The sequence below is a fragment of the Prionailurus viverrinus genome, chromosome D1, assembly GCF_022837055.1.
Source record: "Prionailurus viverrinus isolate Anna chromosome D1, UM_Priviv_1.0, whole genome shotgun sequence".
Lineage (NCBI taxonomy): Eukaryota > Metazoa > Chordata > Mammalia > Carnivora > Felidae > Prionailurus > Prionailurus viverrinus.
In genome coordinates, this window is record NC_062570.1 from 114,907,126 (window position 1) to 114,931,086 (window position 23,961).

At 57.1% G+C, this 23,961-nt stretch overlaps 1 protein-coding gene and 1 non-coding gene across 4 annotated transcripts in view; both read right to left on the reverse strand.

The window, feature by feature from the left end:
- The window catches only part of AP2A2 (adaptor related protein complex 2 subunit alpha 2), an 84,910-nt gene that overhangs the window by 14,840 nt on the left and 46,109 nt on the right, over window positions 1-23,961 (reverse strand). For 2 of the 3 annotated variants that reach the window (XM_047877869.1, XM_047877871.1), the window contains exons 3-10: window positions 16,819-16,961; window positions 14,988-15,181; window positions 11,710-11,839; window positions 8,328-8,429; window positions 4,811-4,919; window positions 3,093-3,243; window positions 1,623-1,791; window positions 522-659 (exon numbers count right to left, since the gene is read on the reverse strand). In XM_047877869.1, coding sequence (XP_047733825.1) covers window positions 522-659; window positions 1,623-1,791; window positions 3,093-3,243; window positions 4,811-4,919; window positions 8,328-8,429; window positions 11,710-11,839; window positions 14,988-15,181; window positions 16,819-16,961 — 1,136 coding nt within the window. The remainder of the gene's footprint in view (window positions 1-521; window positions 660-1,622; window positions 1,792-3,092; window positions 3,244-4,810; window positions 4,920-8,327; window positions 8,430-11,709; window positions 11,840-14,987; window positions 15,182-16,818; window positions 16,962-23,961) is intronic. The other variant, XM_047877870.1, reaches the window with a different exon arrangement.
- LOC125147310 (U6atac minor spliceosomal RNA) lies at window positions 23,704-23,828 on the reverse strand. The gene has a single exon (XR_007145139.1). It is a non-coding gene; the product is annotated as a U6atac minor spliceosomal RNA (small nuclear RNA).

The following is a 23,961-nucleotide window of genomic DNA, read 5'->3' on the forward strand; positions in this document are numbered from 1 at the left end:
GGGACCGCTAACCTTAGCAGCTGACCCCTTCACACAGGCTCACGCTGAGCCCTCTGTGAATCACACACACGCTCGGGGCCCCTCTCTGCTGGCCACAGGCTACCTGGATCATGATCAGCACTTCTCACGATAAGTATTTGCGGAACTCTTGGCAATCTGTTTGGCGTGCACACCCGCTTCGCCGATGGTGGCTGAGCTCGATGCATCCGAGAGAGGCAGGAGCACAGGCTGAGCACGTAAGCAGTAAGGCAAGGGCCAAACTTACAGAGCGGTGCCCACAAGTCTGCACTCTTACTCACCTGCGTTGCAAAACTACCTCCCTGTGAGGGTCCCTGTTAGCAAGGGCTGTTTCAAGTCATTTCCAAAAGGCTGCAAGGCTCCCCTGAGAACGCGGCCTGGAAGCTTAAGCAGAGGGATCTCGACCCAGGACCTAGCGGATTCCCGATCAAGCGCCAGGGCAGAATCACACACTCTAAAGAAAGGAAGTCTTGTGGTGGCAGCGCGGCGGCCTTCAGACTCACAATCTCTTCCCGGATGGAATAGTCGGCCGTCTCCAAGTAGCTCAGCATCTCGGCCACAATCTGCTGGGCGTTGCTGCGGTCACACATGGCGTAGAGGAGGTCCACGGCCCGCTGCCGCACACTCACGTCCCGCTCCGTCTGGGGGTGCGAGGCAGAGTGAAAAGCCGCACGAGCAGAGCCCGGGCCAGGTGTGACCAGGCCACGCGGCTCAGGCACCCGACTCCGTCCCAACGCTTAACTGCGCACTGCCCCCACTCCCCGTCTGGATCTCGGGACCAACCCCCTCCCCGCGACAGACAGGTCACACGGAGCCCCTCGCTCCTTGAGTCTCCCCACCCAGAATCCAGCTCCATCCCTGGGGGCAGTCAGAGGCCTCTACTGTATGGTCACAGACTGGCACCTTCTGCCTCCCCCGGGAGCTTCTCAGAGCGCTGCTCTCGGGCCCCACCCCACACCTGCTCTTCAGCCTCTGCTGCGGAGTAAGACCCTAGCTGCTCCTCGGCACGGGACAGCCCCAGGAAGCACCGCTGCAGGACCACGGGCCAGAGCAAGGGCAAGTCTTTCTGAGACTGGCAGTGACTGATAACAAACACCAAAAGCAGGGCCAGGCCCTCATGTGGCCTCTCGTTCAAAACACACACCAAAAATGTGAGCACGCAAAGGAACGGGGTCAGGCCAGGGACAGAACAACGGGCTTTGTGGCCTCCCCCCGGCCTCGCGTTCTCCAGCGGACCTAGCGCGGCAAGGAGAACGCAGGGGTGCTGTCACGGCCGAGCCTGCGGAGCGAGCCCACACCGCCTGCTTTGGAGGCTCACAAAGGCAGGTAACAGGCGCAAGTAACCTCAACCTGGCTCTTCAACTCTGGAATTGTAATTCCTTGAGAAAAGCGGATTTTCTTTTACACATGGTGAGTTTTCTCAGAGACAAGGACGAGATGTTTTATCTTTCTACCAAAAAGAACCGTTTGCGTTGATTCAAACACCTATCGTGACTCGGGTACGTGCGGGACTCGGCGCTGGGTACTATGTGCTCTCAGCCCGCCTCACAGAGAACAGACCCCCGGGGACACGGCAGCAAGAGCCCCGAGGACAGAGCACTCGCCTTCAGAGCGTTGATGACCGTCTCGATGTGCGTCTTGACGGCTTCGTGGGAGAACTCGGAGCTGGCCAGCGTGCACATGCTCTCCAGGGCCAGGTAGCGGAGGTTGGTCTCCCGGTGCTGCAGGAACTGGCCCAGCTGGTTACAGGCGCGCACCAGCAGGTTTGGCTCACTGCACGGGCAGGAGAAGAGGGGCGGCTGGGGGTTCCTCAGTAGGAGCCTCACAGACAGGGCCACGCACAGGTCGGCGAGGCGGGTGGCATTCGGGGCCACGGCACTGCTAGAGGAGACCTCGGGGCCCCACACCGGAAGCCACGGACCTAAGCCCTGAGGTCAGTTTCGCAGCGGCTCAGCTCGCTGCCCCCTCGCGCGCAGGATTCCCCAACTTCAAAGAGGCGGTGGCGGCGGAGGCGCCGTCCCAAACCAAGCTCCTCCTGAGCCCCGGCGCCGAGCTGGCAGAGGGAACGCTCCGGGCTCTCGCCGAGCGGCCGGAAACGTCACCTCAGCCAGAGGCAGCCAGCCGTGGTGAATGGCTGAACACAGGCCTTGCCGTGGGGAGAGTCCCAAGAGCCGCGTGCACAGAGGCAGACACGAGAGGTGGGTCCCGAAGCGCCAGCCGCCAAGAAGTTTCCGCCACCCTGCTGCTCACTCTCCGCTTTACCTTCGTGATGTTGTGGCTCTTTAAACACATTCAGTAAAGACCAAAAGGCTTCCTCTGACCTCTAAAGTTTTGTTTTCAACAGTTCCCAACCCTGCTGAAGTAGGACTCTCAGACTGAGTTTCTGTCACAAGAAACTACGTTTGTCCAAAAACGTCGAGGCGGAAGGTGGCCGGGAGAGGGTGGGCCACGCCTACCGTGCCCCCACACCACCTTGGGTGGAGTGCAGCAGCGGGAACTCGTGGGGACCCTGGCGGCGTCTCCCACAGCCCCGCATGGGAGCCACCCCGGCACGCTAACGGGAATGCTAAAACAAGGCACTGGGCTCAAGGCCACGGGCAGGAAGTCGGGCTACAGGAGCTGAGAAGAAAACACAAGGAAGCAAACCATCCCCCCACCCCAATCTCTCTGCTCGCCGACACACTCGGCCACCGCCACCACATCCCCACAAAGGCCTCAAACCAACGCTGACTGTCGCTTCGTGCCGCAGGAAGGCTAACGGGGACACACGCGGACAGGCCCCCCGCCCCCCTTCCTGTGCGGTCACGGGAGAAGCCAGACAGCAGCAGGGTGCTCGGGACAAACAGGAGAGGCCCTTGGGGAGTGGTAACACCGCGGCAGATGGTGCGCACGTTCTGAGGCCAGAGAGAAGCAGCGGAGGAGAGACCAGAAGGGGAGCCTGCAGGGAGCACGCGCCCGCCTGAGGAGGGCAGAGGCGACCTGTCCGTGTCGGGGAGCGGGTAAGCACCCGACGTCACCCAGGACGCTCCGGGGAAGAGGCCGGGGAAGGAGAGCACCGCCCACTGCTGACGCACCTGTCGTGGTGGATGATCAGGCTGATGGTCTCGAAGAGCACGGCGTTCTTGGCATTGGAATGCTGCACTTTTTTTGACTTTGGTGGTTCCTGGGCTTTGTTCAGAATCGTCTCCAGGCACTCGGTCAGGCGGCCTCGCACTGCAGGGTCTTCTGGGCGAGACAGAGCGCTGTCGGGCTGGGCCCCCCAGAGCCACCTGCCCCCCAGCCGCACCACCTCACAACCAGGGGGAGACGGCTGGCCAGCACATGCTCCCCATCAGAATGCGCGGCTCTTTCCAGCCAGAGTATGTCACTGCACGTACATTTTAATGCAAATGAGATGCATAACACCTTCGTTGAATTAGAAGAGAAAAAAGAAAATCTCGGAGACGCAGACAAGAAATATAAAAGTTGGAAAGAAAGGGGACAAAAGATTTTTCCTCCACTTTCTATTTCCAATAGAAATAGAGACACTGTTATCAAAACCAACAAAGAGAAAGAAATGTTAAAAATTCTAATGAAACCAGAAAAAAGAAATAATAGACAAAAAAAAAGAATAAGAAAGCAATAAAAATATCAAATATCAGACACAACCTGTACAGAATGTCCCCCAAAGCCCCCAGCACACCCAGGGCTAGCAAACCCAGCCAGTCAAGAAGAACGGAGCCCTGCAGACGTGGGTGGGGCGCCATCAGGGCCCTGGGGAGCTCCCCCCACCCCCTGCCCCAGGGCTTGAGCAGAGAGGTGGCCAAGCCCTGAAAGGAGAGTCATGAGGGAAACACACCCACGAGTGAGTGGAGACACCCCAGATCTCAGAATGAAGGAGCGGGACGGCCGCCAGGCCGGGCAGGGCCGGGCAGGGAGGGAGGCAGAAGTAAGGAGTGGCTGTTGGGGAGGCCAGTCCTGCTCCGGCTCAAGGGAAGTCCCCCCACACGAAGGCTCGGCTGCAGGTGTGCAGTTCATACTTCAGTATGGAAGTAAGAGAAAATTACTGGAATCTAACAAAGAAATATCTTGCACAAAACCAATTAGATTAAAACGTAAAGGTTACAACGAGCAATCAGTGTAAAGGACAACTCGGAAGTACCTACATCCTTTGATCAAGAAATTCCATTTCTAGGGATGCCTGGTGGCTCAGTCGGTTAAGCATCTGCCCTTGGCTCAGGTCATGATCTCAGTTCATGCGTTACAGCCCCACATTGGGCTCTGTGCTGTGCACACAGAGCCCACTTCATATCATCTGTCACCACCTCTCTCCGCCCCTCCCCTGCTTGCGTGCGGGCATGCACGCGCTCTATACGTCTCAAAAATAAGTAAATAAAAACTTTAAAAAAAGTTACGTTTCTAGATACTTGCCGTATTAGTCAAAAGTAACATTTTGCAATAAAACGTGAACAGAAAAATATCTCCACTGTGTGTATTAAGGTTATATAGATTATTAACAACTTAAAATACAGAGCTTGTAAGCGTTTCCAGTTTTACTGAAAAACACTGTTTCAAAAAGCTGCACAGGACAGACACCATATTATCTAACAAGCAGGGATAACCCCAAATCCCAAGAAAATTGTGAGTTCTCTACCAGCTGCTCTGGGAGAGCCAAGATGTGTGGCAGCATCATAAAGGACCCGCAGAACAAGAACTAGCAGCAGAAAAGGTCTTGTAAAGGTAACAACACAAGAGTAACCCTACGATGCTGAAGCAAACCCCTCTCAGACAGGTCTGTGCTGGCAGCTGTTACCTGGGGGTGGATAGCACTGTAGCAACCTCAGAAGTTTCACAGACAGCCAGGGAGCCGGGACAAAATAGTAGGTATAATCCTGAAGGTCTGTTGATGCAGATGTCACAATCTGTAAGACAACACAGGGTGCGGACGGCTGTCATTTAGAGAGGCCCTCGGCGTGGTCCTGAGGTCACACACTACCTGAGAAACAGCTCCATTCGATGAGCTAATAAGGCCATTTAGTTGTCTCCTATTTTATAGGTAAAGGAGCACAGCCGTGCCAGGCTCCCATGGAGAGCAGCTGCCCGCTGTCACTTTGGGGAACAGCCCACGCACGCGCTCTTGCTGTGCAACGGCCGGCCCGCTCCGTGGGCACACACCAGCCTATACCACTGACCCAGAACCGCTACAGAATTCAACAGACCGGAAACCCAATCATTCCTTTGTGGAGCAGAAAGTGAACAAAACCCAAAAGGGAGAACTTCAGTCCCCTCAGAAGGGACAAGCCCTCCAGCACAGACCCCTGCCATGAGCTCACCGGAGGCCAGACAGCAAGCTTCCTCCATTCATGGCTCCATCTCCTTGTCTATCACAGTCCTTGGCAGGGCAGACACCCCCTCCACCTTCCAAATACACGACCGCCCCTAAGACATTTCACTTCCACTAACACACAGCCCAGTGCCTCCCCACCTCCTGTGTCTGCCAGGGAAGTCAGAGGAGCTCCGCCTTACAAAGCCACAGGTGTGACACTTTAGGTCCTAGGTAAACACATTCAGGAAGGTTCACCTAATTCCTATACTCGGCTGCAAGACAGCAGCCTGGACCCAGGAGGTGGCCCCTCCTGCAGGGAGGTGAGCTCCATGCTGTTTGAGGCATGGGCAGAAGAAGCAGAGCGATAGATAGAGGGCACACGGGCAGGCATTGGAGGAAGACAGGGAGCAGCACCGTGCTCCTCAGGACAGGGGGGCCAACACAGGCCGTCTCGTGCTGCTAACACCACACTCAAAACCTTACAACTCTAAACATACACATTTGAAACAAATATAAAAAAGAAAGCAATGAGTAATTTACCTCAAAGATTTACAGAGAGTAACAGATTAACCCAAAAAGTAGAGGAAATAAAAATATGAAGCAAAACTAGCCGGGGAGAAAAAAAACACAATAGAGAGGGCAACAAAATCAGAAGAATTGCTGAGACTAATCGGGAAAGGGAGAAGGTGCAAATACCCGCATCAACACCAGGAAGGAGGCAGCACTACGGACCCCCGTGTGCAGAATAACTTTCTGTCAATACATCTGAATATTTAGACACATTAGCAAATGTCAGGAAAGTGCAACATAACCAAAGTGAATGAAAGGACAGAAAATACAAAGACTCATAATTTATCAAACAAGTTGAATCCATAATAAGAAATTGTCAACAGGGATGCCTGGGTGGCTCAGTCGGTTGAGTGTCCAACTCTAGCTCAGGTCATGATCTCACGGTTCATGAGTTCAAGCCCCGCATGGGGCTCTGTGCTGACAACTCAGAGCCTAGAGCCTGTTTCAGATTCTGTGTCTCCCTCTCTCTCTGCCCCTCCCTCTCCCTCTGCCCCTCCCTCCCTCCCTCTCTCTCTCTCAAAAATAAATAAAACACTAAAAAAAATCTTTTTAAAAAGAAATTCCCAACAAAGAAACCCCAATCTCAAATGGCTTCACCAGTTACTTAAAACCAACCCATAGTAGTTTACAAATAACATTTTAAGATATCCTTGAGGACAGCATTTTAAAAATAAACTGTATAAAGATACCTAACAAAAGATAAAAGACTCTCCACTCACAAAGTTATAAAACATTACTGAGAAAAATTAAAGACTACCCAAATAAATGGAGAGGTATGCCATGGTCACAGATTCAAAGACTCGATACTGTAAAGATTTGAATTCTCTCAAAACTGACCTACAGATTAAAGGCAGTCCCAACAGGATTCTTGGGGGAACAAGACACGTGCTCCACTAGACATCAAGACTTGGCCTCAAGTTCCAGTAACGAAGACAGCGCACCGCTGTGTAAACTGAACAGAGATGATACCAAGGGAAGGAGGCACAGACAGAGCCCCGTGGTTCGTGGCCAAGGCGGCACTGTTGGGGGGGTGCGGGGGCAGGGAGGCCTTGTAGGACTGGATATATACAGACACCAGTCCCAGAGCGGGTGGTCAACCTAAATGAAACCCCAGAACCGGGAAAGACCTCACAAGTAGGGCAGAAGAAGCACCAACCACAAAGGAAAGGATTGGTGCCTTAAAAGGAGGAATTTCCGACCACAGAAGACCTCACCAAGAGAGTAAAACGGCAGGTTACAGAGTAGGACAAGATTTTTAAACACAGGGTAGACTGAAGCATACAGAGATGCCATTTTCAGAGAGCAGTAATAGTTAAAAGTGGGCAATTTTGTTTGGTTCAACTTAATCTAACCAAGAAAGTGCTCATATCTAAAATATGTAGAGAACAACTTCTACAAAACAATAAAAAAGCTAACTCTGTAGAAAAGTGGGCGAAAGACTTCTTAACAGGCACTTCACAGAAGAAGATGTTCAAGAAAGCAATAAACACGCAAAGCTGCCCAACCTCACTGACCCTGAAGAAAACGGACACGTAAATCACGAGACCCCGCCACGCCCCAGAATGGCGAACATTTAAAAAGCCAAGATGCAGAGCAGCGGGAACTGCACGCTGCTGGCGGAGTGCCGTGGCACCGTCCCCTCAGGTGAAGCGCGGCCACCCCACGAGCCAGCAGCGCCACTTCCAGGAACATACACACACACACACACACACACACACACACACACACACACACACACCAACCGAGGCAGCAAAGCTGTTCCCAGCAGGTGATTCACACCCGCCTCAGCGCTGGGCACGTATGCTGTGTGTTCAGACAAATCCTACAGCGTCAAAACTGAACGAACGGCACACAGGACAAATACGGTCATTCCACAATGCGGAGCATAACGGGACAAACATAAAAGACTACACCCCATACGCGGGATCCATCTGTGTGAAGATTCAGGGCGCAGTCAGAGCTAGACAACAGAGTTAAGGACACCCGCTCAGGCAGCAAAGGAAAGGAAAGCAAGGAGCGAGGCCACGCGAGTGAGGACAGGGCTCCCCACAGCAGGGGGCCCAGCCGGCACCCCCGCCCCCACCCTAGGCAGCACGAGTGTGAGCCGGGCTGTTTCGCTCCGCGCACCTTCCTGTGCAGACAGGACACTTCTCAACGGACAAAAAGGTTGAAAGAAAACCCAAAGACTTCCTAACCAAGAAGTCCTAACCAACTCAGTCCTGAATTTGCAAACTGAGCCAAACACCTTGTACTCTAAACAGTAAACCAACGTATTATTTAAAATTATCTTAATAATTTTAATTATTTAATTTAATAATTATTATTTAATAATAATTAATAATTATTTAATTTAACAATTTAATAAACCAACGTATTATTTAAAATAACTGAGACCAAACTGCACCCTGAGTCCCACTCCCATCGACAGACTCACCCTGCTTAACCTGGACACGGCCAGAGAGACAGAAGTCTTGAACTCCTCGGGGTTCTTCTGGGCCAAGGTGGTAATGAGGCTGGTGGCCGCGGTCACCACACCCTGGAACAGACACAACAGATACATGCTGTGACTGCAGCCAAAGTGCCTGGCTTCTCATTGCAAAGTCATTTTCCGAATAAAACTTTAAATGGAGAGCAAAGACCTGCAGTCCATGGGCCAGATTCACAGATCTCTAACAATCAAGAGCGCACATCTCCCATTTTCTTTTTGGAGCTTCTCTTTGCAAGCCTGGACACGTGGCCCAGACCCCTGCGGCAGCGGAGGCCCCATCCCGACTGGCCCTCCTGCCCTTCTCTGGGTCTGGCCACCTGTCTGGTCCTGTGGGCAGCTGCACTCACTGCTGCCCCTGATTCGAATCACTCTGTGTGGGGGCACCTGGCTGGCTCAGCCAGTGGGGCGTGCAACTCTTGATCTTGGGGTTGTGAGTTCAAACCTCACACCGGGTGTAAAATAAAATCTTTTAAAAAGAGAAAAGGGGAGGCTGAGTGGCTCAGTCAGTTAAACGTCCAACTTCGGCTCAGGGCATGATCTCGCGGTTCATGAGTTCGAGCCCCGTGTGGGGCTCTGTGCTGACAGCTCAGAGCCTGGAGCCTGCTTCGGATTCTGTGTCTCCCTCCCTCTGCCCCTCCCCCACTCATGCGCTGTTTCTGTCTTTCAAAAACGAATAAACGTTAAAAAAAAATTTTTTTTTAAAGAAAAAAAAATCACTCTGTGTGGACGGGGGAGGGAGACATTATTTAGACTCCAGCGCAGAACAACTGAGAGAGCCCACGCTTCCCCTTCTCTGGAAGCAGTCCAGGCTGTGTCCCCACCACACTGGCCCCCGAAGCACCCCAGACCCAGGCGAGACTCCTTCCCTGCAGGGCCCCCACACGGCACCCGGCCTCAACGTGCGGGGACTCTCCCTGCAGACGGCTGTCCCGGCACCGCCAGGAGCGGCTCCCAGCAATCCACATCTCTTGAAGGCAGATGCCGGTGAAGAAAAGATGCCCTCACAGATACGTGAACAAAGGAATGCCACTACCGACGGTGAGGACGAGGACAAAGCCCAGGAGAGCCCTGCCCCCCCCCCCCCCCCCCCCCCCCCGCCGGACCCAGCTGGCCATCCTCCACCGTGCTCCTGAGCAGGTGGGACAAGACCAGCATTTCGAGCAGCTGCGAAGCTTCGAGGACGGAGACCGCGGGGGACAGCCAGAGCTGAGCGCTTCCTTCAGCCTTCCAATGACAGCGTGAAGGCTGCACCAAACGGACCTAACTGGCCTCAACGCCCACTTCTCAGCGGGCAGAGTAAGTACCAACAGATTCCCCTCACAAGCCAGCTCTGACAGGTCAGTATTTGTGAGCACGCAGGTCCCACCAGGGCAGAGCCGGTCCCCACGGCTCCTAAGCGTGTGGGGCTCGGCCTGGCCCACCACGAGGACAGAACAAATCTGCGCATTCTGAGGAGACTCCTAAAGCATAGTGTCTCACGTCCTCTGCACCCTGCAGGGGTCTTCGTAGGAAGGGCAGTGTGAGAAGACCAGGGCAGACCCAAATGGCCCTCGGTGCTGCCCCCTGGCCACAGCCCATGGCCTGCCCCCCCACACATACACACACCCCCTCAGCTCTTCCACTGCTCTCTGGACACAGGACCCACAGGGGCTGGCTCGCTCCGCCACCCAGCTGACACCCCTCTGGGCATTCTTTGACCTTGAAACCAAAGAAAGCCAAGTCTCAGGCCTCCTTCACCGGCAAAGCCAGGAAGTATCTGACATGGAAGCCAAGGCCACACGGAGGACAGGCGCCAAGAGAACAGTGAACGTGGGCCGAGAACAGCAGGATAAAAGGAGGCGGGGTGATGATGGGCTCAGCCCTCCCGTGGTCTGGCTGGGCCGGCCCCTCCACCTCTCCCGCTTCGAGCTGGGTTCTGGTGCCTGTAGCCAAGAATGTGCCAGGCAGCGCACCTGGTGAAGCAGAGTCGTGTGCATCAGGGCACCAAAGCAGACCCCATAGCTGGGGCTGCAGGATCTTTGGGTGTCAGCGAGAGGAATCCTGCGGGCAGTTGGGATAGTCCCCGTCACTGTGGCAAGTGCTGGGGGTGGACGTCTGCTGGCCAAGGGCTTCGGTGTCGGTTGGCCGTGTGGCTCGGGCCCCCCAAGCTGTCCCAGTTCTGACCCTCCGTCACCTCCTGGTTCAAATCCGCATCTATGTGAAGCCGTTCCGTCTCTCCGAGCCTCGGTTTCCTCAGGTGCGAAACTAGAAAAAGCCCCACTGCCGCGCAGGGGCTGCCTGGTGGGTGGCCCGTGGCCTCAAGCCTCACGGCCACCAGCATGGCTTCCCGGCTCTACCAGCGGAGTCTGAACCTGAACAGACTGAGGGTGACCCGGCGTGCAGGCCTAACCCTAACCCCGCCCCCCCCGCCCCCCCACCCCCCCACCCAGGCCCTTCCCCCTCTCCCCAGGACTTGGCCACAGAGGCGGAGCTCCACCCTCAGGGAGGGCTGCCGTGCTTGGACACAAACACCCAGTAAACGTGGGCAACGACAACGTGGGAACAGCCCCCAGGGCGGCCGCAGCACAGCAAGCTTGCCGACACGGCCACCGGCTCTCTCCTCTGAATCTGCACGCAATTATCATTTATTTTTAATTTTTGAGGTAGGTTCGTTTCTGGGAAAAAACATAGTAAGCAGCCTGCATACTAACCCCCATCTACTCAGGAGGAAACCCTGTGTTACATTTCAATTCTCTCAGTGTTACAACAGAACTCGCACAGCGCAAAGCCACCGTGCCGAACGCCTGCTCCAACTTGACCCCATCTCCTGGTGTCACGACCCTGTATGCCCCGGCTGGTGTGGACCGGACCTGTGACCCATGTCAAACCACAACCACCAAACGTTCCTGTCTACGACACAGGGAGGACACTCAGGCCTGGCCTGTGGAGCAGTCGTGCAGATTAGCAAGACTGCGGGCAGGAGCTTAGGCGGGGGTCACGGGACACCCTCACCACCGCCTGACAGACAGGCACACCACACGGACTGCCCTCCCTGGACAGGGTGTCTCCAGAAGCCGCTGATCTCGGTCTGGCCGGTCTGTGCGGCCCCAGCACACGGGAAGCTTTGCGACAGCTAGCTCTGGGGCGGGCTGGAGGTCGTGTCTGCACGGTCCCACCCCAGGGAAGGCGGGGCCCCTCCCCCTAGCCACAGGAGCGCACACACGCTCACAGGCTCAGTGGACTAAGCTTGGTGTCCCCTCAGAAAGCACCGAGCTGCTGTTTTCTCAATGGCCATCCCAGAGACGGTCACTTGGTGGGGTGAGCAGGACCCTGGTCCAAAGGCACTTACCAAATGCTGGTCGTTGAGGAGGTGCACCACGCGGGACGTCCAGTCACCCATGGGGACGAGGTCGGGAGACGTTCGGTACAAACGCAGCAAACACAGGGCGGCGCTCTGCTTCACGCTGTCCATGGTGTCTCTGAAAGACAAACACCGGTGGTCGCTCGAGAACACAGCTGGCACCCCACGTGGCCCCAACAAGCTAAGCATGGCCCCGAGCCTCACAGATCATACGCCGGAGTAACATGGAGACCAGGTCGCTGCACCCTCCCGTGTGACCCAGCCCACGCCCACCGCCTCCGAGAGGTGTCCGTCTGGACCACGTGTGGACAGTGACAGACGGCTTCTGCTCTGAAGACCTGCCTTTGGCTCCTGCCCAAGACAATCAACAGCAAAGAATCCCACCAGGAAAGGTGTCTCATCTCCAAAAGTGTCAGTTCTGGTATTTTTCCCAACTGCTGAATAAGACCTTGGCTATGCAAGACTGACCATATTCAACTCATGCTCCTCTCTGCTTGGATCACGGTATTTTTTTCAAAACTCAGTTAACAACATACAATCAAAACAGAAAGAACAGAGAGCCTTGCACTGCCACAAAACGCCCCCGGTGATTTCCTCCCGTGTCCAAAACCCCTGTCGGGTGCCCTTGTGAAGCACCCCACCCCCTGCTTCTCTCTGTGCTGGGACAGCAGAGGCGGGGATTCAAATGCCCTCCTGCCCCTTCGTGTGGTTGACTGTGAAAAGTAGCCACTGAGCCACAGAGCCCGGGGTCCCTGGAGCACAGCAAACACTGAGAAGCTAGGTCAGAATGACTGCAGACAGCCGGGGAGAGGGACATCTGGAGGGTTTCCTGCTCCGGTTTTAATGCTGGCGGCAGGCAGAGAACGTCCCCAGGGCTGTTTATCCCTCCTCCCCACCAAACCCCAGCCAAATTCCGCTGAGCCGCCCACCAAGGAACAGCCCCGTGGAGGCCGTCTGAAAAAGAACACAGCAGGGCGACGGTGGAAGCAGTGGGGGCTCCTGCTCCACGTAGAGAGGAGAGGAGGGCTGGGGACCATCGTCACCATTTACCTGCCTCATAGCTTTCTTGGCCCTAAATCCAGCCCAACACAAGAAACCCTCAAGCTGCTCCCCATTCTACCCCCGGGAGAAACTGCCTTCACAGAAACCCCGTAGGATTCTACTGCCCCGGGGGAGCAGTCCGTCCCTGGCCCTCTCTGGCCCCACACCATCCTCACAAGGAGCAGGCAGCACGCCCCGCAGGCCTTATGGCAGAGCCGCCCCGAGTCACCACTACGTTTCCGTGCTCGCACGGGAGGGCCTTCCTGCCCCCGGGACCCACACCAGAAGAACATTCGAGGAGAGGGAAGTACGGCATCCAACACCCCTGGGGAGGCCGGGGAGGCCACTGCCCGCTCTGTGTCAGTTCTATCTCGGGCCCGCGGCCCAGTGCCCGGCACCCTCGCTTCCTGAACACCTGCTGGGGGCCGCCGTCCTGCCCCCAACGTGCCAACTCCAGTGCAGTTATTTGACTGCTGACAATCTCCTCTGCATCTGCCACCCCTGCAATGCCTCAGTCCGTCTCTGGCCGTCTCCAGCCTGAGCACTTCACCTTGAGCTGCCCGTGGGTTAACTGCACATTCAAGAGCTGGGAATGGCGTTCGAATAGGGCTCGTGGGTACCACGCGGCCTGAGCCTCTTGGTGTAGGCTTGTCTGTGACCTCGATTCTGACAGGTAATCCAGCGGGGTGGGCATGACCGCGCCAGGTCCCCTAGGCCGTGAAACTCGCAGGCACGGCTCAACTGTCTTCCCGCAGCAGGATCCTCCCCCGTCCCGTCCACGCTGGGCCTCGCCGTGCGCCCCCTGTGCCCTTTCACTGTGGGTGCGGTCCGTCCTTTACTTCAGGAAAGCGTTCTTCAATTGCCATCTGAATGCTCTCCAGAGATTATCTCTGTTTTACATCACACTCGTCCAACAGGCATTTTTCAAGCACTTACTGTGTACCAGGTATTGGTCAAAACGCTGGAAACAAAGCAATGGCCACAGCAGACAGACACCTCAGCCCCCAGGAGCCTGCCTTCTGCGGGCGGAGGCAGGCAGGGCGCAGACGTGCTCCCTGGTGTGCGCCAGGAACAGGGCAAGGGCCAGGCGGCAGCCAGAGCAGGGAAAGGGGTTCAGGGAAGGCCTTGCCCAACCTGGTGCAGCCCTAACAAGTGAGGAAAACAAGGTGCCGTGCGGCCCTGAACGCACACCCACCCTGGTGGGGTCCGGACCCGAACGTCCCGTCAGGGTCACTCTGCTCACATCAAGTCCCTCGAGTCTCTTCTGTCTTAGTTTGCGCTCAGGGCGGCCACCATGGCCCACAGCTCTCATCGGCAGACGTGGAGCGTCGTCTCGGCTCCCCACCTGCTTCCTCGGCTCTGCTGTCCTTCCAGTGAGTGACCTGCTCCCGGCGTGTGTCTCTGAGTGCCCCGCCCCCCTTCCTGTGGGGCCTTGCTTCCAGCCTGGCCACTCCGTCTCCCTCTGGCAGCACACGCCTCGGACAGACACTCCTCCGGGGCTTGTGTGGCCACAGCCCTTCTGGTCACTGGTGCAGCCCAGGGCTCGCCCCGGAGGCACAGCTAGGCCTCAGGGAGGAGCGTCCGTGTGCCACAGGGTTTGGGGCGGTGTCCCGGCATCCAGAGTGCCGTGGCCTCTGTCTGCACTGCCGGCCATCCTGGAAGAGCTTGGTCCCGACGAAGTGCCCGGGCCTGGGGCGTTTGTTGAGCCAGATGTGTCACCAGGGTATGGACCCTGGGTCAGTTCCCCAGCTCAGCAGAGTCCGGGACCACGAACGCAGGACCCTGCCTCTGCCATGCCCCGTGGCACCCTTCCAGAGCGGCCTACTCTGCCCCACGTGGCCCCTCTCCAAATCAAAGGGGGTGGGGGTAGGTCTCTAAGAATTCTGTGCTTGGACTCTTCCTCAGTGACACTCTGGAGAAAGGGCGAGAAGGGGTGCTGCGCCACAACCCAGGACGACGCACTCCTCCTTCGGCAGCCGCGTGGGAGGCTGGGCCCTTGTCGGTTGGTTGCAGCCGGCAGGGCCCTTCTTCCATGCTCTTCCAAACCCCGGCGGTACTGGGGCAGGAGAGGCGTGACAGGACTTCGCCAGGCACCTACACGTATGGTTGCCCCGCCGCCTAAGACAGGGAGACGAACTCATCCTAGAAATCCTCTAAGCAGCTGCATGTTTGGTTCACTTAACGCGAGAGACACACGCACTTCCGACAAGTCACGGGACACATACCCAGCGACGAGGATTTTCGGAATCTCCCCAGCAAACGCCTCGGCCATCTCTCGGCTGCCCACGTTGGCGATGCAGTGCAGGGCCAGGCCCATGAAGGTGGGGTTCCGACTGGCCAGGTCGTTCTTGATGGCGTTGTTGATGAGCCGGATCAGCTCGCTGTTGGAGTTCACCAACACAGAGATGAAGAGGTAGCCCTGGTTCCGGACAGACAAGAGGACAGAGAGCTCGTGACAACCTGGGTCGACACGGACAAGGCACAAGCGTCCAGCCTTGGGCCGGCCTCCCGACGCCTCCACTGCCCAGTGTCCTGCAGGAGGGGGTCGCGCCACAGAGGGTTCCTCTGCACTCTGATGAAAGCACCAGTGTCGTTAAAGAGGCAAAGTCCCTGCTTCCGGCTCTGCCATAAGACAGTCCTGAGGGACGCACCCAAGAGGCACTTAGACGTCCCCATGGGAACCAGACGCCTCGGTCTCCAGTCCCACCTCCCATCCCACTCACCTATCCATGGTACCACGTGTGAGCAATGTGGACTCACCACTGTCCTGAACAGGGCAGAAAGGACCCTCATTGGAAGGCCCCAAGAAACCATGATGAGTTCCCGAAACCCTGCTCACTCCGGCCTCACCCTCTCTCTTGATCTGTCTCTGCGCCCTCACCACTGGCCCAACTCCAGCCCCGTGTCACCCCTGCCGTCCACACTCTCCCCATGCAGAGGACACAGTGACCTTCTCGAGACTCATCTCATCACTGACCGTGCAGGTGAAACTCCTGTGCAGCTTCCTGTTGGCCTTGGGAGAAAGGCCCCACCCACAAGCCCACCTCCCCCGTCTCCCCTCCAGCCACCGCTGCCCCTCCAGCTCCGGCACACGTGAGCCCAGCTGGGCGCTACTGGCTCTGTCTGCCCTCATTCCCCAGTTAAGCCCTCGTCCTTCTGTCCCCGCTCGGGATGCCCTCCTTGGAGGACCTTCCCTAGTGGCCAGCCCCTCTCAGGGCCCCAGAAAGCTCTCCACACCTTCTGCCCTGGGCACTGGCCACAGCTATAATTCTCCATTTACGAACTATATGATGCCATCTCTTCACTGAAAAAGGGCAGGGCCCACATCTGCTTTTGGTCCCTATGTCCCCAGGGGCCTCCCAGCAGACTGCTTGGTCCATGGCAGACACCCAAATTCTTATCAGGTAAATACCAATACTTCATGACATTCTGGGGGGGGGGGGGGGGGTCTAGGGTTTTTTGGTTTTTTGTTATTTTACTTCCTGTAAGTTAAATTTTCGGACAGAGGAAACTGTTAACTTTGCAACACTGGGGAAAACATAAAAATATTGCTACTCTGAGGAGCTACAGGGCTAAAGCTACAAAGCCGGAGAGGGCTTCAGGGGCCCAGGTGCCAGCGCCATCTGGAAGGGCACAGGGAGCCGGCAGCAGGGCAAGGGCACGCCCAGGAGCAGCTCCAGCTCTTCTGCCACGGGGGTGTGGCGGCCTTGCCAGAAAGGGAAAGTTGTACGGGGACCACGGGGAGCGGGTCGGTGGGGGGTTGTCCGTGCCGGTGAGTTAGGCAGACACTCTGGGGCAGGAAGCAGTCCTGCCCCAGACACCCCAGCCTGGCTCCCTGCAGCATCCATCTAGACCCACAGGAAGTCTCGGCTGCAGGGGAGCTGGAAAGAAAGAGCAAGGAAAGAAACGGCCTCCAAATCAGAAGAACCCGCCCAGGAGAAAAGGCCCTTCCACGGGCAAGATTGCCTCCTGGAGGGGAAGGGGGCCCTGGGGCCGCCTCAGGTGTCCTGGATGCCAGCCCCACCCCGACCCCCGACCCCCTCCGGCGACACTCACGATCTGCTTCTCCGTGTATCTGTTGGAGCTCAGCAGGTTCACGGCCTCCATGTGCCCAAAGTCAATGTCATGACCCAGGAGGAAGATGAACAGCAACTTGCAGACGTACTTCTTTTTACTGTAGCCATCGAGAGCCTTGTCACCTACAGAAAAGGTGGGTGAAGTGGGAGGGCAGGGAAGTCGTCGGCAGGAGCTGGACAGCAGGGCGCGGGCCCGCCTTCCACCGCACACGGGGCACCACCGTGCTGCACAAGAGTGCGGGTAACAGGTGACGTTTCCAGACCGGGTGATGCACGGCAGAACCCAAGGGTGCGGCTTCCCTCAGAAACCGAAGCCAGAATCCTTACATCAAGAGCTCTGCCCACCCCACCCTCACAGCGCCCCCCCCCCCCCCCGACAGCCCCGGGCAGGCCAGGCCCCAGGGGGCCTCCCTGGGACCAACCAGCCCTGCCAGGGCCCCTGGAGTCAGCAAGTCGGTCTTTTAAATAAGTTCTTTCCCGCAGGCGGATGAGCATGCTCTAAATGACCCCCTTTTGCTTCAGTTTTAGGACAAAGCACCCACCCGCGGAAGTCACACACGAGAGGGCCAGAGGAACCGTGTCTTCACCCTAAACACAGCGCAAACGAGCACCTCACGAGACCTCATGACGAGGCGGGTTCGAGACACATCACTGGCAGAACACGAACTGCTATTTAAAAAAGACCACCCAAGGGCGCCCGAGTGGCTCTGGTGGTTAAGCGTCCAACTTCGGCTCAGGTCATGATCTCGCGGTTCGTGAGTTCGAACGGGCTCTGGGCTGATGGCTCAGGGCCCGGAGCCTGCTTCCGATTCTGTGTCTCCCTCTGTCTGCCCCTCCCCTGCCTGCACTCTGTCTCTCACATTGTCTCAAAAATAAATAAACATTTAAAAAAAAAATAGAAAAGACCACCCTGCGCCATTTTAAGGATCGAAGTTCTCAATTCGCCGGACGAGGACACAGTTTTCCTTAGAGCGCACCACTAGCGGACTGCAGAGGTGACAACTAGAGAGATCGGTCATCTTTCTGAGCTGGGTCTCCCAGTGACACTGCTGTCACAGTGTGAAGGACCCGTGTGGGACATGTGAGGGCTGAAGGGGACTCGGGGACAGCACTGGCCTCACAAGTCGGGACCCTCGTGCTCGTGGGCCAACAAGCACCGGCTGACCATGGAGAGCGGTCTGGAAGGCCTCCCCCAAGACTTCCTAGGGGGACAATCACATGTCAGCCAGCCAGCTGGTCACCTCACCTTGAGACGTTCTGAGAAACCCTCCCTTTTCACCAACAAACTGATATACAATGTAATGACCTAAGAGTATAAAAGGAGCCCAGGCCTGGTTCCTCCACCACCGCCAGCCCCCACTGGCTCATCCGCTCCCCGCACCTGGGGAGGCCAGCTCTGGCTGGGACACCCCCCATCTGCTGTGGGAAAGAGTCTGTAGGCTCAGCACATGCAGCCCAGGGCAAGCAGCACCGGTCTCCAATCTCCTGCCCACCCGGATTCCATCACCTTCCGGAAGCCTCCTCTGACAACCAAGCCTAAGTTACCACCCTACCTCCTCTCACCTCCTGGAGACAGGTCTCTGCTACTCAGAGCACATCTTAAAGGAAAACACAGCAGCATCCAAAGAGAGAGAACAGCTTGATCAGACCGAGCTCTGTGGAGACGGCCACAGAAGCACCTGGGGGCTCCTTCCCTGAAACCCCTTACTGGTTTCTGCTCCTGCAGGACCTCGGACACAGGGTCCCTCCTACAGCCCTCCCGGATGCCAGGAGACTTACAGCAGGGCCGTCACTAAGGCAGAAGAATAACCAGGCACCTCCTGGCCCTGGTGCATGGCTATGATGTACAGTAACGGCCAATGCCCAGAAGGCAGCTTCGGGAACTCACAAGGTACTGCAGAGAGTGGGGACGAACCTGGGTGCCAGCCCAGAGGGCAGTCCGGCACGCCACCCTGCCTGAAGCCAGAGCCCCACCCCCAGTGAGAGGGTGGCTCTCCCAAGGGGAACCAGCAGGGAGACGCCCGACAGTGCCACAGGCCCGGCGTGATCAGGAAAGAAACGATGGCCCCAAGAGAGCGGGGCTCACATTATGCCTACGTCCCTCCCCCAGGCACCTGCCCAGTCCAGCCCCACCTGCTCTCAGGGGCTCCTCACCTACTCAAGAGTGACCCGTGGGGAAGCCTCTCCTTTCCACGGACCGCCCCCACCTTGGGTCCTGTCGTGGAGGGCGGTGCGGACGGGAGGGAAGCACTCTCACTTCCCACACGTATGCTGGAGTCTGGCTGGGGCGGGGGAGGGTCCCGTGGGCTTCGTGCGGTCTGGGGAGCGCTGGCTGCCGCTGCCCCGCCGTCTCGGGGCCCACGGTGACTCCAGTGCTTTCTCTGGCAAGTGTCCCACCATCGGCCTTCCCAGCAGCAGCTACAAGGGCTGCAGACTCAGGGACCGGGTCCCCTCCCGGCTCAAGAGGTACACCACAGCGGCCCTGCCGGCCCTCATGGGCAAGGAAGGAGACACGGGTGCACTTCAGCCTCCTGAGCGGCCTCAAAAACAAAGAGCTCTGCTCACTCCGCAGCCCAGATGCTTTGTTTCCGTCAACAAAGAGTGTGCTTGCTGGCCCCGCCTGCGTCCACCCGCACGTTCCCAGCACCCAGCACCCACCCACCTCAGGAGCAAGGCCCGGGCAGAGCGTGGGCCACAAACCCCGGCCACATGGGTAGCCCCGCATCCTCTCCGTTCTTGAAGAGACCGAGCCCATCTCCCAAGGACAGAACTGGCTGGCTGGACACAGTGTCCCCATGCCACCTGTCAGTTCCAAGCGCACCTCCACGAACAGCCCGGGGCAGAGCCCTCTGCACGCCTCTCCCTCGTGGCTGTCTCAGTACAGGGCCGCGGCGGGGGGCGGGGGGCGGTGCCACAGCCGCAGAAGGGGCCCTCCTGCAGTTTGGGGTGAGGACTGGAGGGGCTCCGAGGTCCCACAGTGAATTTGGGGCCCCACCCTGGCCATAACCTTCTCACGGCCCTCTCAAGGTGACCCCGGTGCCCACGCCATCATCCGGATCCCCTCTGCAGCCCCACGCTACTGGCCTGCCGGAGGTGGGTCGCCGCCCTCTGAGAGTTCCCGACGGCCCGTGCCCTGGCCCGGCCAAACCAGCTGCCTTCTCTCTCCGGGGGCTGAGCTACCCCCTTGCTCCAAGGAGGGGCCTGAAGATCTGTCCTCCTGGGGGCTCTCCTTGGGCCCGAGGGGCCATACCTTGGGCCTTGTAGTCACCCTCACCAGAACTCAGGAGTTCCTCCCAGTGACCATCGCTCCGAGCTGGTGTGGTTTCACTCGGACCAGACCAGACTGAGGTGGTCCTCACAATGTTAGTTTCAGGGCGGGCTAGAACGGTGTCTTTATTCCAGTAATTTCAAACTGTCACACTGCACATCTCGTGCCTGAGAGGGGGTGGCCCACGTCCCCACGTTCCGTGAAGACCAGAGAAGAGGGGAGGTGGGAAACAGACCACACATCCTGACTGACAATCAGGATCCAGTCTGTGCCCGAGACCCCCAACTTGTCTACGGCCCCCTCCTCGGTGGGCCCTTCCAGAAATGAAGCAGGACACCACATCACGGCTTAGCACTGCCTGAGACAACGTGAGGCTTATGACGACCCTGTATCACTGGCTCTTAAGACTCATGCCAATTTCAGAATGTGAAATGTGAAACAAGGTCTATCTGAGAATGACAAAAACCTGGTCCTTCTGTAAGAAGATATTAAGCAGTAAGACCCAAGACTGGAGAGTGAGTCACCAGTGCACCCAGACGTGGGGACAAACACGCTCCCTCCTCCTCAGGCGCTGGGCTGGAGGGGCAGGCACCCTGACAGTGGCTTAGTGTCTGGATCAGAGCCAGGTCAGCCCTGCGTACCCACACAGCGGTGCTCCCCACGTGCACCCCCTCCAACCACACTGTTGTGTCCCTGCCGGCTCTGTCCCTGCCATGTCCCAGCACCGATCAACCTAAAACACCCTCAGCCGCTCATGCTTTTCAGGGCCTATCCTGTCTCATTCGACAGTGGCGATGGCCAACATTCGTCCAAGATAACCACTCTTAAGGGACAGGAGAAAGATGCCTATCAGTTTTACCTCTGACCCCAACAGGCCTCAGGCTGACACGAATCTGTCATTTGTGCCTTAAGGGCAGGGCTCTTGTGCTAAATGGAGACGTGGCCCGGGACACACAGGTTTCCAAACCCTCAGCCTCCACCGGGGGATCACGTGGGCAGTCACATAAAGTAGGGCAAGGGTGCCTGGCCCACTGTGAGGAGGTCTGAGCTTGGCCGCCCGAGTACGACCCCATCTCACCAAGAAAGATGTTCCCACCTGACAAATAAGATGCCAGCCAGAGCCCGTGTGGTTGTGGGCATAGCATCTGAGTCCCAGGAAGCAGACTCTTCTGGACAATTTCTGAGCTGTGGCCCTTTCCCACTGTTTTCTCTCACAGACACCGGTGCTCGACAAGTATCTTGTGATCAAAGAGGTGGAAAGACCAGGAGGGACATGGCCCTTCCTCGCGTCTGCACCCTGACGGTATTCTTCCCTCGCCCCCACGCCATTCTGCCTGCCTCCTCCGTGAACTGAGAGATGCCCACACCGGAGAATCCACTCTTCGCCCCCGAGTCCCCACAGACCCGAGGCGTTTCCTCCACTCTCTGTAATGCTTACTGATTTCAGTGGTTAGAAAAAGGGAGATGCAAATTAAGACCACAATAAGGTTCCACTACACGCCCCCCACCGTAACCAAAACTCACAAGATCAACCATACCAAGTGCCGGCAAGAACGTGGAGGAACTGGGACCGCTCCCACCGGCTGGCAGGAGCGACACGTGCACAGCCGCCCCCGAAAACGGCGAAAGGCCCCTGCCGCGGGCCCGGGGTGTGTGCCCAGCGGGAGTGCTCACCGCAGCCTCGGCCTCACAGGCAGGCGCCGGCGAGTGCACGGCGGTGCAGAGGCGCTCGCAAGCCACTGGCACACGCGCGTGCCCTGAGCGCACCGTGCTCAGCTGAAGAGACCTCGTGCCACCCAATCCCTTTCACGTGGGTTTCAAGAAACAGCAAAGCTACCATGACACACAGCAGACCGGTGGCCGCTGGGGGCTGACGAAGGTGGCCGAGTACACGGGGACACAGGGAACATACATGCACCTTCCAAAATTCAAAGTGCACGCTTAAGTCAATTTTATTGCAAGTAAAACACATCCCATAAAGCCAACTTTTAAACCATTCCTGTCAAATACACCAGGAAGAAAGGCATAAAGCATGGGAGAACACTGGCGAGGACCGGGGGCGGGGGGGGGGGGGGGGCAGGAGGTGCGGCCAGCCCGTCGGGAGCCAGCGTGGCACCCCCTTGCCGAGAGCTTTCGCGCTTCCTCCATAAAAAGCTGTGCTTTACTTAAGTCTTTCTATACCTACAGTAACCTAAGTTCTTTGTGGGAACTTTTGTTTTAACGTTTTCTTTATTTGGGGGACAGTGCAAGCGGGGGAGGGGTGGGGGGAGGGGGGATCCAAAGAGGGCTCTGTGATGACAGCACAGAGTCCGACACAGGGCTCGAACTCACGAACCGTGAGATCATGACCTGAGCCTAAATCGGACACTTAACCGACTGAGCCACCCAGGCGCCCCCCTTTATGGGAACGTCCTCATTCAGCTGTGCACCCCAGACCGTGGCGGACACCCAGTGGTTACGTAGCAAGTTAGCGGATGCCATGTGGTACACCCCTGCAGACAGTGATAAGCAAGAGTGATGTCTCCGCAAAGGGTACCACAGCAGCTGCTTCCCAGAGGTCTCGAGGTGGAGTGTGCCGGCTGATGTCATAGTAACTACCCCAATCCACCCCAGACCCGGGTGGCTCACACAACAAGCACCACCTTCTCGCTCACGAGTCTGCAGGTCAGCCAAGACTCAGCAGGGGCGGCCTCCAGCCACAAGCGGGATCTAGGCCCGCACAGGGCGCCTCTCCCTCTCTCAGCTCAGCAGCACCCAAAGCACATCCTTCCCAAGGAGGCGACGGGAAGGCCCCCGAAGGGGCAAGTAGAAACAAGCAACCCCCCTCGAGGTTAGGTCTCAAAGTGGCGCACAGTCGTGGTCTACATCCCACCGGCCACATCACATGACCAAGCCCCACATCCTTCCTCAAATGACAGAGCCCACCGGTGAAACCATCGGCCTCCAGCCTTCTCGGTGGCAGGGTTTCAGATTACAGATGCAACTTCCCGACGTTCTCAGGACTGTCATATCGTATCACTTCTCATCTACTGCTTCCACATGTATCTGTAACTGCACAAGGTGCTATCGTGCGCAGCGAGCGTGCAGTCACCTCCGTGGCCGCCACGTCTTTCCTCCTCTTCTGCCCCTCTGACCTTGAATCTGGGATTCTCTGCTTCTGGCCTCAAGTATATCCTTTGGAATTCCCTTTTCCTCACGGGAAACTCTCTCCATTTTTGTCTTAAGAAGCTCCGTTCCAGCTTCAGTCTTAGAAGACACTCTTGCCGGGCAGTCTTCCACTGGCTGTTCTCCAGCACGGGGCCAGGCTTCCGATCTGCCGCGTGCCAAGTCGGCGGCCAGCACAGCTCCCCTGCCCGTGACTTGTGATCTCTGCGTCTCCGCAGAACGCGTCTAGGTGTGCACCTCATTCACGCCACCTGTGTGTGTGGAGCCTGCAGTCTGGCCAATTTCACTCATTCCTTGCTTTTTAAGACACACAAATTCACTAAAATTTTGAAGATATTTCACAACGTACTGAAATCAGAAAAATAAATTCTTAATATACGAAATCTAGAAAGATAGAATTAGGAATTAGACTTTAAAGGATTTAGGGGAAAAAAACCAATGACGGTCAGATGCCACGAAGCAGGCGGCACAGCCTAACGGTAAGCGTGCTGCCAGGCCCAAGGGCCCCCTCCATCCCCATCAAGGGGACAGCGAACTTCTCTCCTCTCGCACAACACAACTTCGTGCACTCTTAAAAGCTGCCACGTTCTCTCTCTTTTCCTTCTGGGACGCCAACTAAACCTTTGAGACTTGATCACCACATCCCTTTACCTCTCGCCCCCTGTCCTGTCCCCTGCCCTCTATTCAGGA